At 33.9% G+C, this 13,120-nt stretch overlaps 1 protein-coding gene across 1 annotated transcript in view; it reads left to right on the top strand.

The window, feature by feature from the left end:
- NMD3 (NMD3 ribosome export adaptor) overlaps nt 1-12,103 on the top strand; it is a 36,555-nt gene extending 24,452 nt beyond the window's left edge. Inside the window, exons 11-16 of the mRNA XM_061416983.1 lie at nt 513-658; nt 6,481-6,593; nt 7,369-7,441; nt 8,799-8,905; nt 10,193-10,263; nt 10,703-12,103. Of these exons, the coding sequence (XP_061272967.1) occupies nt 513-658; nt 6,481-6,593; nt 7,369-7,441; nt 8,799-8,905; nt 10,193-10,263; nt 10,703-10,833 (641 nt within the window). The 3' untranslated portion in view covers nt 10,834-12,103. The remainder of the gene's footprint in view (nt 1-512; nt 659-6,480; nt 6,594-7,368; nt 7,442-8,798; nt 8,906-10,192; nt 10,264-10,702) is intronic.
- Nucleotides 12,104-13,120: the final 1,017 nt, after the last annotated feature.

Here is a 13,120-nt window from a genome sequence, read left to right as displayed (position 1 = left end):
TCTCCTACTTGATCTTTTTCATATGTTTACTGTAATACACGTTTTCTTTTATAAAACATTGAATTTATTTTGATATTTTCTAGAAAGTCATTTATTATCCTTATCAATTAGAATTCATCAGTCAAAATTCTGTTTGTAGTATTGGGATGAACATGTGTCAGGTAGAAATTTATTTCCCGTAAACTAAACACCTGAGATGGCTGATAATGTGTCAAATAAAATGCCATCACACGAAACCGCTATACAGTTGATGGGATCCAATCTTATTTTAAAGGCACTTGTTAGTAGCTACTTAGGATATTTTTGACACCTGGTATTTCTCTTACTCTCTGGGAAATTTGGGGTTGATGTATAGGAATAAATGATGTCCCCTGCAGTGAAAGTTGCCACTCTGGTTTCTGTTGACCTGATGCTTCTCAGTTCACTATATCAACTTCTTCCTAGTTAACACATTTGATGGCTTTGAAATACTTCAGTTCTTTCGTTCTTTAATGTTCTGTGTTTGCTCTTAGTTGCAGATATTGATGGGAACACTTTTTGGAGTCACCCTTTCAATAGTTTATGCCATCCCAAACAACTGGAGGAGTTTATTGTTATGGAATGCAGCATAGTCCAAGATATAAAACGCAGTGCAGGTGCTGGAATGATATCAAAAAAGGTAAGTTCCATCCTGTTCACCTTCCCCTAATCCTAACTTACTGTTTTAGTCTCCCTCTCTCACTCTTTTTTTGGTTTTAATTTGTTAGTAATTCCAAACTGTGGTTCCAAATAAGCTAACACCACATTCAGTTAAAAATGGGTTTTGTGTTTGTATGCCATTTGCTTTTAACATGTGGCCATTGTGGTGAAAACTATCAGACTTACGCTGTCTGGTAAGTTAATTCTTTCTCTTTAATATTAAAATGTTATTATGAAAAAGTATTTCTTTTACTTTTTGTACAGAAGGAGCAAATGAGAAGTTTAACCTTTCACTTTTTAAAAAATGTCAAACGTTTTGAATTAAATATATATATATTATCACTAAATACTGAATACTTCAATATGCATCTGTAAAAACTAGAAACCTTTGCTACATAATCAAAGTATTATCATACATATCAACTACATAGCTTGCCAAATTTCTTCATTTGTCCCAAAGTGTCTTTTATGGTTTGTTAACACCAGTACCTATCTGGGGACTGACTGTACCTCTTAAATATTAATAATAGTACCCGCTCTTTTTTTCTAATTTTTTTTTTTTTTATGATACCAACTTTCTAAGGCAACTAGGCCCTTTATTTTGTGGATTTATATTCTCATTTCCTCATGATGTTATTTAACTTGCTTCATAATCTCTTATATTTCCTTTAAAAGTGGATCTGAAGTCTCATTTAAATTTAGGTTAATTTTTTTTTTGGTCAGAACATTTCAGAGGTGATGATATGTACCTTTTGTGATATATCAGGAAGCAAGTAATGTTTGATTGTTTGATAGCCAGATATCTTTGTTGAAATTTTTGAAGTTTTTCCCTTTGTTCCTGCCTTCTCCCGCCTCCTTCCTTCCTTCACTGCCTCCCTCCCTTCTACTCAGATTGCCTCAAATGTAGCCAGTAGCAGCCTCTTCAGAATAGTTTCTGTCCTTTAAAAAAGTTGTTTTTTTTTTTTAAATAACTTTTACTTTTTTGGGGGGGGGGGTAGGTGGGGGGGCTTCCCTGGTACCTCAGATGATAAAGAATCCACCTGCAATGCAGGAGACCAGGGTTCAATCCCTGGGTCGAGATCGCCTGGAGAAAGATTTTTTTTAGAGCAGTTTTAGAATCATACCAAAATTAAGATGCAGTAAAAGATTTCCTGTATACCCTTTGCCTCCACACATTGGTAGCCTCCTCCATTGTCATTGCCTTTCCCCCACCAAAAGAGTGGTACATTTGTTACAATTTATGAATAGATTTATGGACATACAGTTTATGTCCACGTTGACATGTTATAATCACACAAAACGATTACATATTTGACATTACAGTTCACTCTTAGTATTGTACTGTCTATGAGTTTGGACAAATGTATTAATATAATGACATGTATCTATCATTATAGCATCCATCATTATAGTATGCAGGATATTTTCATTCCCTTTAGAACCTGCTGTGTTCCCTCCTAACCCCTGGCAATCACTGTTTGTTTGTTTGTTTGTTTGTTGTAAATACTATCTTTATAGTTTTGCCTTTTCCAGACTGTCATATAGTCTTCTCCTATTGGACTTGTGTAGTCTTTTTATATTGGCTTCTTTCACTTAGTAATGTGTGTCTAAGGTTCCTCCATGTCTTGGCTTAATAGCTTTTTTTTTTGTAAATGCAAAGTATTATCTTGATATCCCACAGTTTACTCATTCACCTACTGAAGGACATATTGGTTGCTTCCAAGTTTTGGCAGTTATGAGTAAGTTACTGTAAACATTCCTTTGCATGTTTTTGTGTGGACATAAGTTTTCAGCTTCTTTGGGTAAATACCAAGGAACATATTTAATTCTGTAAGAAACCACCGAAGTGCCTTCCAAAGTGATGGTATCATTTTGCACTCCCACTAGCAGTGTATTGGAGAAGGCAATGGCACCCCACTCTAGTACTCTTGCCTGGAAAATCCCATGGACGGAGGAGCCTGGTGGGCTGCAGTCCATGGGGTTGCGAAGAGTCGGACACGACTGAAGGGACTTAGCAGCAGCAGTGTATGAGAGTTCCTGTTACTCCACATCTTCACCAACAGTTGGTGTCAGGATTTGGGATTTATCCATGTTTAGGAGTTGGGCCATCCTAATAGGTATATGATAGTATCTCATTGTCAATTTATATTTCCCTGATAACGCATGATGAGGAGTATTTGTTCATGCTTATCTGCTATCTGTATGTCTTCTTTTGTGAGTTGTCTGTTAATGTCTTTGGCCCATTTTTTAAATCAGATTGTTTTTTTCTTATTTTTGAGTTTTAAGAGTTATTTATGTATTTTGGATGATGTCCTTTGTTAGATGTGTTTTCTGGAAATATTTTCTCCGAGTATAATTCATCTTCTTATTCTCTTGACATTGTCTTTCATAGAGCAGAAGTTTCTAATTTAATGAAGTTCAGTTTATCAACTGTTCTTTCATGGATCCTGCCTTTGTTTTACTTACAAAGTCATTGCCAAACCCAAGGTCAGCTAGATTCTTTTCTTTTGTTATCTTCTAGGAGTTTTATAGTTGTGTGTTTTCCACTTAGGTCTATGATCCATTTTGAATTAGTTTTTGTGGAAGGTGTAAGGTTTGTGTCTAGATCGACTGTGTTTTTTTTTTTTTTGCATGCCAATATCCAGTTGATCGGGCTTTCCTGGTGACTCAGCAGTAAAGAATCTTCCTGCAGTGCAAGAGTTGCAGGAGACATGGTTTTGATCCCTGGGTTGGGAGCATTCCCTGGAGGAGGGCATGGCAACCCACTCCAGCATTCTTGCCTGGAGAATCCTGTGGAGAGAGGAGCCTGGCGGGCTATGGTTCATAGGGTTGCGAAGAGTCAGACATGACTAAAGCAACTTGCATGCATGCATCCGGTTGATCAAGCGCCATTTGTTGAAAAGACTGTCTTTGCTCCATTGTATTGCCTTTGCTCCCTTGTCAAAGATCAGTTGACTGTATTTATGTGGGTACACTTCTGGGCTCTATTTTGTTCCATTGATCTATTTGTTTATTCTTTTGTCAGTACCACACTGCCTTGATTACTGTAGACTGGTAAGTCTTAAAGTTAGGTAGTGTCATTGCTACAACTTTATTCTTCTCCTTCAAAATCTTGTTGACTATTCAGGATATTTTGCTTATCTATGTAAACTTTAAAATCAGTTGTTGATACCCACAGAAAAATCTTATTGGGATTTTTAAAAAATTGAAACGTAGTTGATGTACAGTAGTTTATTTTCTATATACAAGTGATTTGATATTTGCATAATATTATGAAATGATCACCATGGTAAGTCTAGTTACCATCTGTCGCCATACGAAGGTATTACAGTATGACTGACTGTTTTCTTCATGTTGTATATTATACCTATGTGGCTTAATGTGGGATTTTGATCAGAATTGCATAAATCTATAGGTCAAATTGGGCAGAACTTAAATATTGGCAATATTGAGTTTTCCTGTCTATGAACATGTAACATCTTTGTGTTTTATTTCTTTGATTTTGTTCATGAGAGTTTTATAGTTTTCCCCATACAGATCTTATAGTTTGTTAGACTTAAGTTTTGGGTGCTAATGTAAATGGTGTTTTAACATTTCAAGTATCATTTTTTGTATTGGTAAACAGGAAGATGACTTTCATTTATAACCTTGTATCCTGTTACCTTGCTAAATATATTCAGGAGCTTTTTGGTCCATTTAAGTTTTCTTTGTAGATGACCGTGTCATCTGTAAAGATAATTTTATTTTCACCTTCCTGGTCTATATACCTTTCATTTCCTTATCTTTTGTATTAGCTAGGGTTTCCAGTAGGATATTGCAAATGAGTAGTGAGAGGGGACATTCTTGCCTTGTACCTGATCTTAGAGGGAAAGCTCCAAGTTTCTGACCATTAAGTATAATGTTAGTTGTAATTTTTAAATAGATACTCCTTATCAAGTGAAGGAAGTTTTCCTTCTATTTCTAGTTTACTGAGAGTTTTTATCATGAATGAGTGTTAGATTTTGTCAAATGCTTTTTATGTATTGATATCATTGTGTGATTTTTTTTGTTTTTAGCTTGTTGTTAATGACTGATGGGCTCCATTAACTTGATTTTCAAATATTGAACTAGCCTTGCATACATGTGTTAAATTCCACTTGATAATGGTGTACAGTTCTTTTATATTTTGTTGAGTTTTAAATCTATGTTCATGAGAGATTGGTCTGTAGTTTACTTTCCTTGTAATGTCTTTGTCTGATATTGATTTTAGGGTAATGTTGGGCTTGTCAATGAGTTAGGAAGTGTTCCCTGTGCTTCTGCCTTCTGGAGAAGATTCTAGAGGAATGGTATATCTCCCTTAAATGTTTGCTAGAATTCACCAGTGAATCCATCAGGGCCTGATGCTTTCTGTTTTGAAAGATTATTAATTATTGACTCAGTTTCTTAATAGCTGTAGGTGTATTCTTATATCCTTTGACATGACTTTCTTTACTAGTCTTTGAAAGCATTGTTATGTTTTGGGATAACACCACAACATTTAGGTGTTCTAAAATCACATTGTATAGTTCTTACCCCAGTATCTGAAATCATATATTTCTTCAAGCATGTCAGTCCTATTTCTTCTACTATGAAAGCAGTATTTAAGAGCAGACACTTCTCATTTAAACACCACCACTTCTTCTCCAACATATATAAAGCTAGATATATGTTTTTTTTGTTTTCAGAAAATACATTGTTAGAACTTAGTCTTTTCCTGGTAATTTGCTCCCCTCCGTCCCCCCACCCCAGTTTTCCCCTAAATCCAGGACCTGTTAACTTCAGTTTTTTTCCTCTATCTTTATCTCTTCTTTTTAACTCTTTGAGATTCTTTAATTCTATCTATAATTCTTAGTGTTTTGCTCTGAATCCCATTTTACTTGGGTTTGTTTTTGTTAAGGTATTGGCATGGCTATACTTAATTCAGCCAGGAAATTTGAAATGTCATTTACAATTGCTTGTAAAATTCCATGTTGGAAAGGGCCCTAGTGGTTTTTTGCTTAAAAAGTTCAAACTTGACATGATGTTTCCATGATAGTTTTTTTAAAAAGTTATGCCTCAAAATAGTAGACATTCAGAAAATTAATTTGATGATTTGAATGCTGTTGTGGCAGTGGTGTTGCTGGGATTGTTAAATTATTTTCTATGAACTCTGGTGTTTTTAACCTTATGTGTAAAACATAAGGTGTTACTTAAGATATTTGCTGTATTTAAATGAAGATTCCCCTGCTTTTTTAGTAGGTGGCTTCCCAGATGTGCAGTGGTAAAGAATCTACCTGCCAATGCAGGAGATGCGGGGTTGGGAAAATTCCCTGGAGAAGGAAATGGCACCCTACTCCAATATTCTTGCCTGGAGATCCCATGGACAGTGGGGCCTGGCGGGCTACAGTCTATGGGATCGCAAAGAATTGTACGTGACTGAGCACACGCATGGATGAATGTACTTTATTCTTTTTGCTCAGTCTTTGTTGGATGATCTCCCTGTGAATACATTTCTTTCGAAAGTTCTACATATGTGTCTGCTTTGGTGACAATGTTAATGTTTTTAGAAGCCTTGAATAAAATCTTAACAAAAATATTTATTTTATGAATTACTTATGAGTTTTTCTCTACTCATAGTTCAGTAATTGGTTAATTTTGACAGTGTTTCAGAGGTCTGGAAAGTCAAACACTTTTAATTTAAAATGAAAATCAGAAACCAAAATCAACATTGTATTTAACTTTTCTATGAGATACTTTTTAAATTATGCCTAGATTATTGAAGAGTTCATTTTCTTCCCTGTTAAGCATACCCTCGGGGAAGTCTGGGTACAGAAAACATCTGAAATGAATACAGATAAACAGTATTTTTGTCGCACTCATTTGGGACATCTTCTAAATCCTGGAGACCTGGTGTTGGGGTTTGTATAATTTTATATTATTTTAAACTGCCCAGTAGCATTGCAAATTTTCTCTGGGAGCCAGCAGAGCTATCTAAAATAAAGTTGTTTATCCTAAAAAGAATTTAAGAATTCTTAGGAGCTATATAGCTCACTTTGTTATTGATAATAAATTAAATTACTGATTGGACAGAAGCTTATAATTATTCCATTTTGGCCATTATCTTAGAGTCATTTGTTATAAGATTTGAGTAATTGATCCCTGAAATTGTATGATAAGATTATGTGTATAGTTTTTTGGGGAGCAAGTGGTTTTTTGTTAGGCATATGCTGTTAAAATAAATTTCACTGTTAAAATATGGCAGCTATATATGTAAGGGGTCTTTATGGGCATAGGATAGCCCATTCTGATGCAGAAGTTAATAAGCTTGCCTTAAACATTACTTTTGCTCTTGGGGTTTCAGTTCTTTTTACTGGAGAATGAAGGGTGTTTTGTTTTTGTTGTTTATAAGAAATGGAGCCATCTAACTGAATCTTTACATTAGACTGAGATATATCTGTTTTGTTCTTTTACAAGAGTATGGTAAGGTGGGCAATAGTGGATGACTTGTGTAACTTAGAGATAGAATGCATTATTATCTTTACTATGATCTGTAGAAGCCTATTTACTGCACAACTTCTGAATTGGGAAAGCGTATTAAATGCTTGATCTTAGGAGGAACTGTTAGGTGATTATTTATAAAACAACATGAAAAGAGTAAGTGTTTCATTAATTGTTTCATTGTTTTCATTTCAGGTTTGATTTGGTCAACTGTAACTTAAATGATGAGCATGTCAACAAAATGAAATCAGATAGAGTCCCAGATGTGGTAAGGCTTTAGATTTTTCCCCCCTTTTTCTTGTGTTGATGGGGATTAATGTAATTGTTATGGGGAAGATGCACGAGTTCACATTTTTTGAAAATAATAAACTTAGATATTTCTTTTGAAATTGCAGTTAAGTTATAATAACAAAATCTTTATGTAAGATAATTATTCTTAATCTCAAAATCCAAGATTTATTGAGTTTTTTGTTTTCTCTTACCAAATTTTCATTCTGTCAAATTGCTTGATAGTATCCATAGAGCAAAAATAAATTTACAGCTAAAAACGATGACCTTTATTCTGTTCATTCTTTTAGGCTCAGTTTATTTCATGCCTTTTTTCTTCATTTTTTGGTGGCAGCTCATATAGATCTTATTAGTTCCCTGACCGGCGATCGAGCCCGTGCTTCCTACAGTGGAAGCGTGGAGTCTTAACCACTGCCAGGAAAGTCCCTCATATATTGTTAAGAAGGCATTTAAAATTAACACCATCATTCAGGTTTGAATATAATTATTAGTTGAAAATAATCTTCACAGTATTAAGTCTTAGGAGAAAGGATGTTACTTCCAGAAAAAAAAAAATGTTAATTTTTAACATGAGTTTATAAGAATCAGGAGCAACAGTGAATGTGAAATGTGAAAGGCTATTTCCTGCTTGCTTAACTTAATGTTTTAAAATAAATATTGATCTCTTTAGAAACTGTGGGCAGAAATCAAGTTGTGGCATAAGAAGGACTCCCCTCCTCATCACCCAATTGTGCTTTTATTAATTAATAAATTAGGAAATAGAAATGTAGTTTAGGTGTAAGTCTAAATCGGTATTTTTCAAAGAGGTCATAAAGAGATTAAAATGGTCTTACAAGATTTTGTGAAATTATTTTATCCCCACTTTATTAAATTGTTCTAGGACATATAGTTGTGAATATATATATGTAGTCTATAAGTATTTATTAGTAGGAATATGAGGGAGAAAAATTGTCTTCCTTTGATAATGTTTCAGAATGACTTACATGAATGGTAGCAGAAAACTGAACTTTGATGTAACAGAAGGAAAAAACCACCAGAAACATGAAATTTTTAATATTAAAAAAGTCTCAGTCACTGGAAAATTTCAGTTAGTAAATTTAGCAGTTATACACATAAGGCTAAATGCATTCTCATAAAATATTAAGTACATTAATAAAAATGTTGAAAGTTCTGACACTGCTTCTTGATCTGTACTCCTTTCCTTTGAGGTATAACCACTATCATCAGTTGGCGGTCTTTCTGACATTCCCATAACCTTTCATTTAAAAAATTTTATTGGCTTTTGAGGTCCTGTTACTTAGTTCCCATTTTTTGTAATTTTGCAAATATTTCTTTAGGTATTAATCAAGAAGAGCTATGACCGTACCAGACGTCAGCGTCGTAGGAACTGGAAACTGAAAGAGCTTGCAAGAGATAGAGAAAACACAGATACAGATGATGAAAGGTCGCACTTTGTTTATACTTTTTACATTGTCTCAAAGGAAATCCTTTTGATAAATCTTTATGGTTTTTATATCATCAAGAAATAGTTACCACACGGTTGCTTCTTGCACTCAATATTAATTTTGTTTACTTATCAATATGTTGTTTGGATCACGATGAGCAGATATAATAACCTTTACCACAGATCTAGTTATTTTTTCCTGATTTGTGACCTGACGATTACAATGTTGTTATAGATGATTCATTTGAAAATATAATGAGTTCTTTTGGGTCCAGAGTATAATCCACAAGGTATAATAATAACCTTGTGGCTATCACAGAGAGCAAATGAGTACTTATGACTTAGTGTAAAAGAAAACAGCTCTTTGATACCAAATATGCTGATTTTCAATTTAAGGAGAAATGAAGATGCTGTGTTCTAGAAAAATTTATTGTGTGATTGGAAGAGTGGCCTTAATGATGACATTAATAATATTGGTATCTACGAAAATGAAAAGTTTAAATAAAGTGTCTTGAAATGTGAGTGGGAGACAGCAGTATTTATAAAATATAGTCTCATAGTGTAATTTAAAATAAGTACGTATGTATAAATATATAATATTAAATAGATATTGTAAGTACATATTTGACTGTTTCATCTATAGTCTTAAAAATGTTTGTATTTCAACTTGGCTATACATTTTTTGAGGGAGAGGGTAAAGTATGAAGGGGTCTTCTCATTGTCTTATATTTAATGTCCTCTTATATTCAAGTGGGGCTTCCCTGATAGTTCAGTTGGTAAAGATTCTGCATGCAATGCAGAAGACCCTGGTCGATTCCTAGGTCAGGAAGATCTGCTGGAGAAGGGACAGGCTACCCACTCCAGTATTCTTGGGCTTCCCTTCTGAGTTAGCTGGTAAAGAATCTGCCTGCAATGTGGGAGACCTGGGTTCGAACCCTAGGTTGGGAAGATCACCTGCAGAAGAGAATGGCTACCCACTCCAGGATTCTGGCCTGGAGAATTTCATGGCCTGTATAGTGATTTGGGTCATAAAGAGTCAGACATGACTGAGCTACTTTCACTTATATTCAAGCGTGTATTGTTTCTTATTTATCAGGTAATTTTGAAGGAAAATATTTTTCAAAAACTTGTCAGTGTTTATTTAAGATCCATATTTGACCTTCAGTTATTATTTTTAAAGATTTTAATACTTGGAACACACCTTGTAATAATGAAAATGAAGAAGACATTAACTTCATACTTTTTGGTAAAGGAGAGATACTTAAATGTTTCTTTATCCTTCTGTAGGCAATACCAAGATTTCCTTGAAGATCTTGAAGAAGATGAAGCAATTAGAAAAAATGTGAACATTTATAGAGGTTGGTGAATAAGGATTATTTAAGTTGTATCTTCTGTAAATAAATAAATACTGCACTATGAGTATCTTGATATCTTAAACTTCGATTCCATAAACCACTTTTATTGGATGTTCTAAAACTACTCTATAAACATTTACCCATCTTCCCCCTAAAAAAAAATCCCAAACTTTCACAACAGTAAAATACTGCTTACTTTGCTACATTTATATAATTTGCATCCTAGCATGATCCCTCAATTTGCTGTCCCCTATACAAATGGGTAGTTATTCATACATTTATGCAAGTTCAGTCATTCAATGCATATTTAAATGCCTGCTCTGGATGTGATGTAAGTGCTACAGATATAATATGGTTAAATAGTAGTAATGATGGGGAGGGCAGGTATTTACATATTTCTATGTTTGTATTTATTTGAAGTTCTCTTTATATTTTGTCTTAGATTCAACCATTCCTGTGGAAAGTGACACAGATGATGAAGGAGCACCTCGAATTAGTCTGGCTGAGATGCTTGAAGACCTTCACATTTCTCAAGATGCTACTGGTGGTGAAGGTGAATCGATGATGACATGAGATCATGTTGTATATGGTTTCCACATCTGTAGGGTCAGGATGTTGGGCAAAATACTTTTACTGTCTGTTCTGTCTATGCCTTCACGTTGAGAGAAGAGAAATTTAGTTTTAAACCTGAATAAATGCAACTATTTCAGTTGCTCACTTGAAGAACTGAAAAGTTGATGGCTTTGAAGGTTTAGATAAAAAATTACAGAGAATGGAATTATTACTGAAATTTAGGCCATTTACAAATAGGTTTATTGGCTTGCTTTTTTTATGAGACATTAGTATTTTCATATATTGTATAGCCCTGGGTTTAAGAGCTTGCAAGTTGTGATTCCTTGGAGGTTATCTAAACCTTCAAGCACTAAACATGCTTTTACATTCTTTTTATATTGATTGCTTTAGTGGAAGAGCATATGAAAAGTCATTTTTAGGATCAACTTGTAGGGCACTTTAATCTACTTTAGATCATTTTTATATCCTTGGGATAGGAAAATTAGGGGTTCAGTTTATAACTGGACATTCAGTAGAAAAGTTACCTTTTTTTTATTTATAGTATCTACATCTTCAAAAGCTGTTAAGGTGGGGATAATCTTATTTTTTGTTGCAGAAGAAGATATATTTAAAATATTTACAAATTATATAGCAAACAGAGTATTGAAAGGTTAAATAATAATTTATTCCTGAATTGTTTTGGTCTGTGCCAGCAGCTTAGTGTTGTAGCTGCTTATGTTATAAAAATGTCTTCCTGTCTCTACAAGGGTTTTGCTTTTAAAATTTTGGTTTACAAATTGAGAAGGAATTCTGTCTTTATAAGTTTGTTTCATTGAACACATCACCATCAAAAAGAATGTTAGAATCCAGCATATGGATGATGAAATAATATGTGCTCTTCTTGCTTTATAAAACCATGAATCAGATTTAAATAGGAAATACCTTTCATATCCTTGAAGGGAAAGCATTGGTTTGGTTTTTAAAGTGTTCTGAAAATGAAGTTTTAAGATCCTATTTCTATAAGCAAGACAACTGAGCATGCCAGAACTAAGAGCCAACTCATAAATTCTATATATATATCACTAAATAAGGAAATTGAGTAAGTGCTGAATGAAACACTTTCCTATTTAAGATTTGACTCCTTAATCCTGAAGTTATGAATAAAGCTATGTTCTTTCTAAAGTGACTTCTTTTCTGTCTGTATATTTAAAATTTTTACCTGTGGTCTGTCTTTATCTCTTCCTGTGTCAAGACTTTAAAAAGCATGAAAATAAAAACAATCTCACCCTTTTTTGTGTCCTTGAAGTGATTATGTTTGTGTCATATTTAAGTTTCTTGCAGTTTTCTTAGATAGAATTAGTGTTTTGTTACTTGTTTTGATGTTGTCTTTATGAGTAATGAAATCTGTTGGTTAAAAGAAAGCTGTGACAAGATGAGGGAATATAGCTAAAAGCAAAGCTGTTAGCCAAGAGTGTGCACAGTTGTACTGCCTTGCTAAATCTGCCATTTTAGAGGATAGTTCCCAGGCTTATGGATCCCAAAATACTATTGTTGATGTCCCAGAGTTGATACGATTTGAGAAGTGCTGGTATTAATCAGAACCACAGAAACCTGACTTATAACCCAGTTTATAAATATGAATAATTTCTAAGTCAATATGATTATTTTCTTATAGCCAGATCTCCACGTCAAGCCACTATTTTATAGGCAAAAGGTCCTTGATGAACAGGGAAGCAGTCCAGGGGAGAGGGTTGCTTCAGTAGTTAAGATGCTTAACAGCATCAAGCTAGTTCCTTGCCACAGTAGAACCCAGAATTCCAGGCTTTGTGCTGGGACACTGTTCTCTGGTCAGTTTTGGAGTAAGTACTAAGAGCATTTCCATGACTCACATTTAATTTTGTTAAATGTGTTCATGGTGATTCTTACCTTTAGATAACTTGATCTGTTATTTTTAGCATGAAGGATGTTTATTTTAAAAATCTTATATCATTGAATGTGTCCCCTGCATTGGAAGACTAGAGTCTTAACCACTGGACCACCAGGGAAGCCCCATGAAGGATGTTTATTTTAAAAAATAATTGAATTTTGACATAATTTCAGACAAAAGTTGCAGAATAGTAAAAAGAATTCCTGGAAACCCTTCACTCATATTTGCCAAATGTAAACACAACCTTATTTTTTTTCTTTGTCTTTTAAAATATTTTTTTTTTCCTGAGCCATTTATTAGTACTGCCCTAAATACTTGTTTTTTTTTTTCTCTCCAAAGCAAGGAATTTTCTTACATAATCACAGTGCAATAATCAAAATC

This window comes from Bos javanicus, chromosome 1, assembly GCF_032452875.1.
Source record: "Bos javanicus breed banteng chromosome 1, ARS-OSU_banteng_1.0, whole genome shotgun sequence".
Lineage (NCBI taxonomy): Eukaryota > Metazoa > Chordata > Mammalia > Artiodactyla > Bovidae > Bos > Bos javanicus.
Note: the sequence above shows the minus strand (reverse complement) of the source record. Positions and strands in the feature narration are given on the sequence as shown.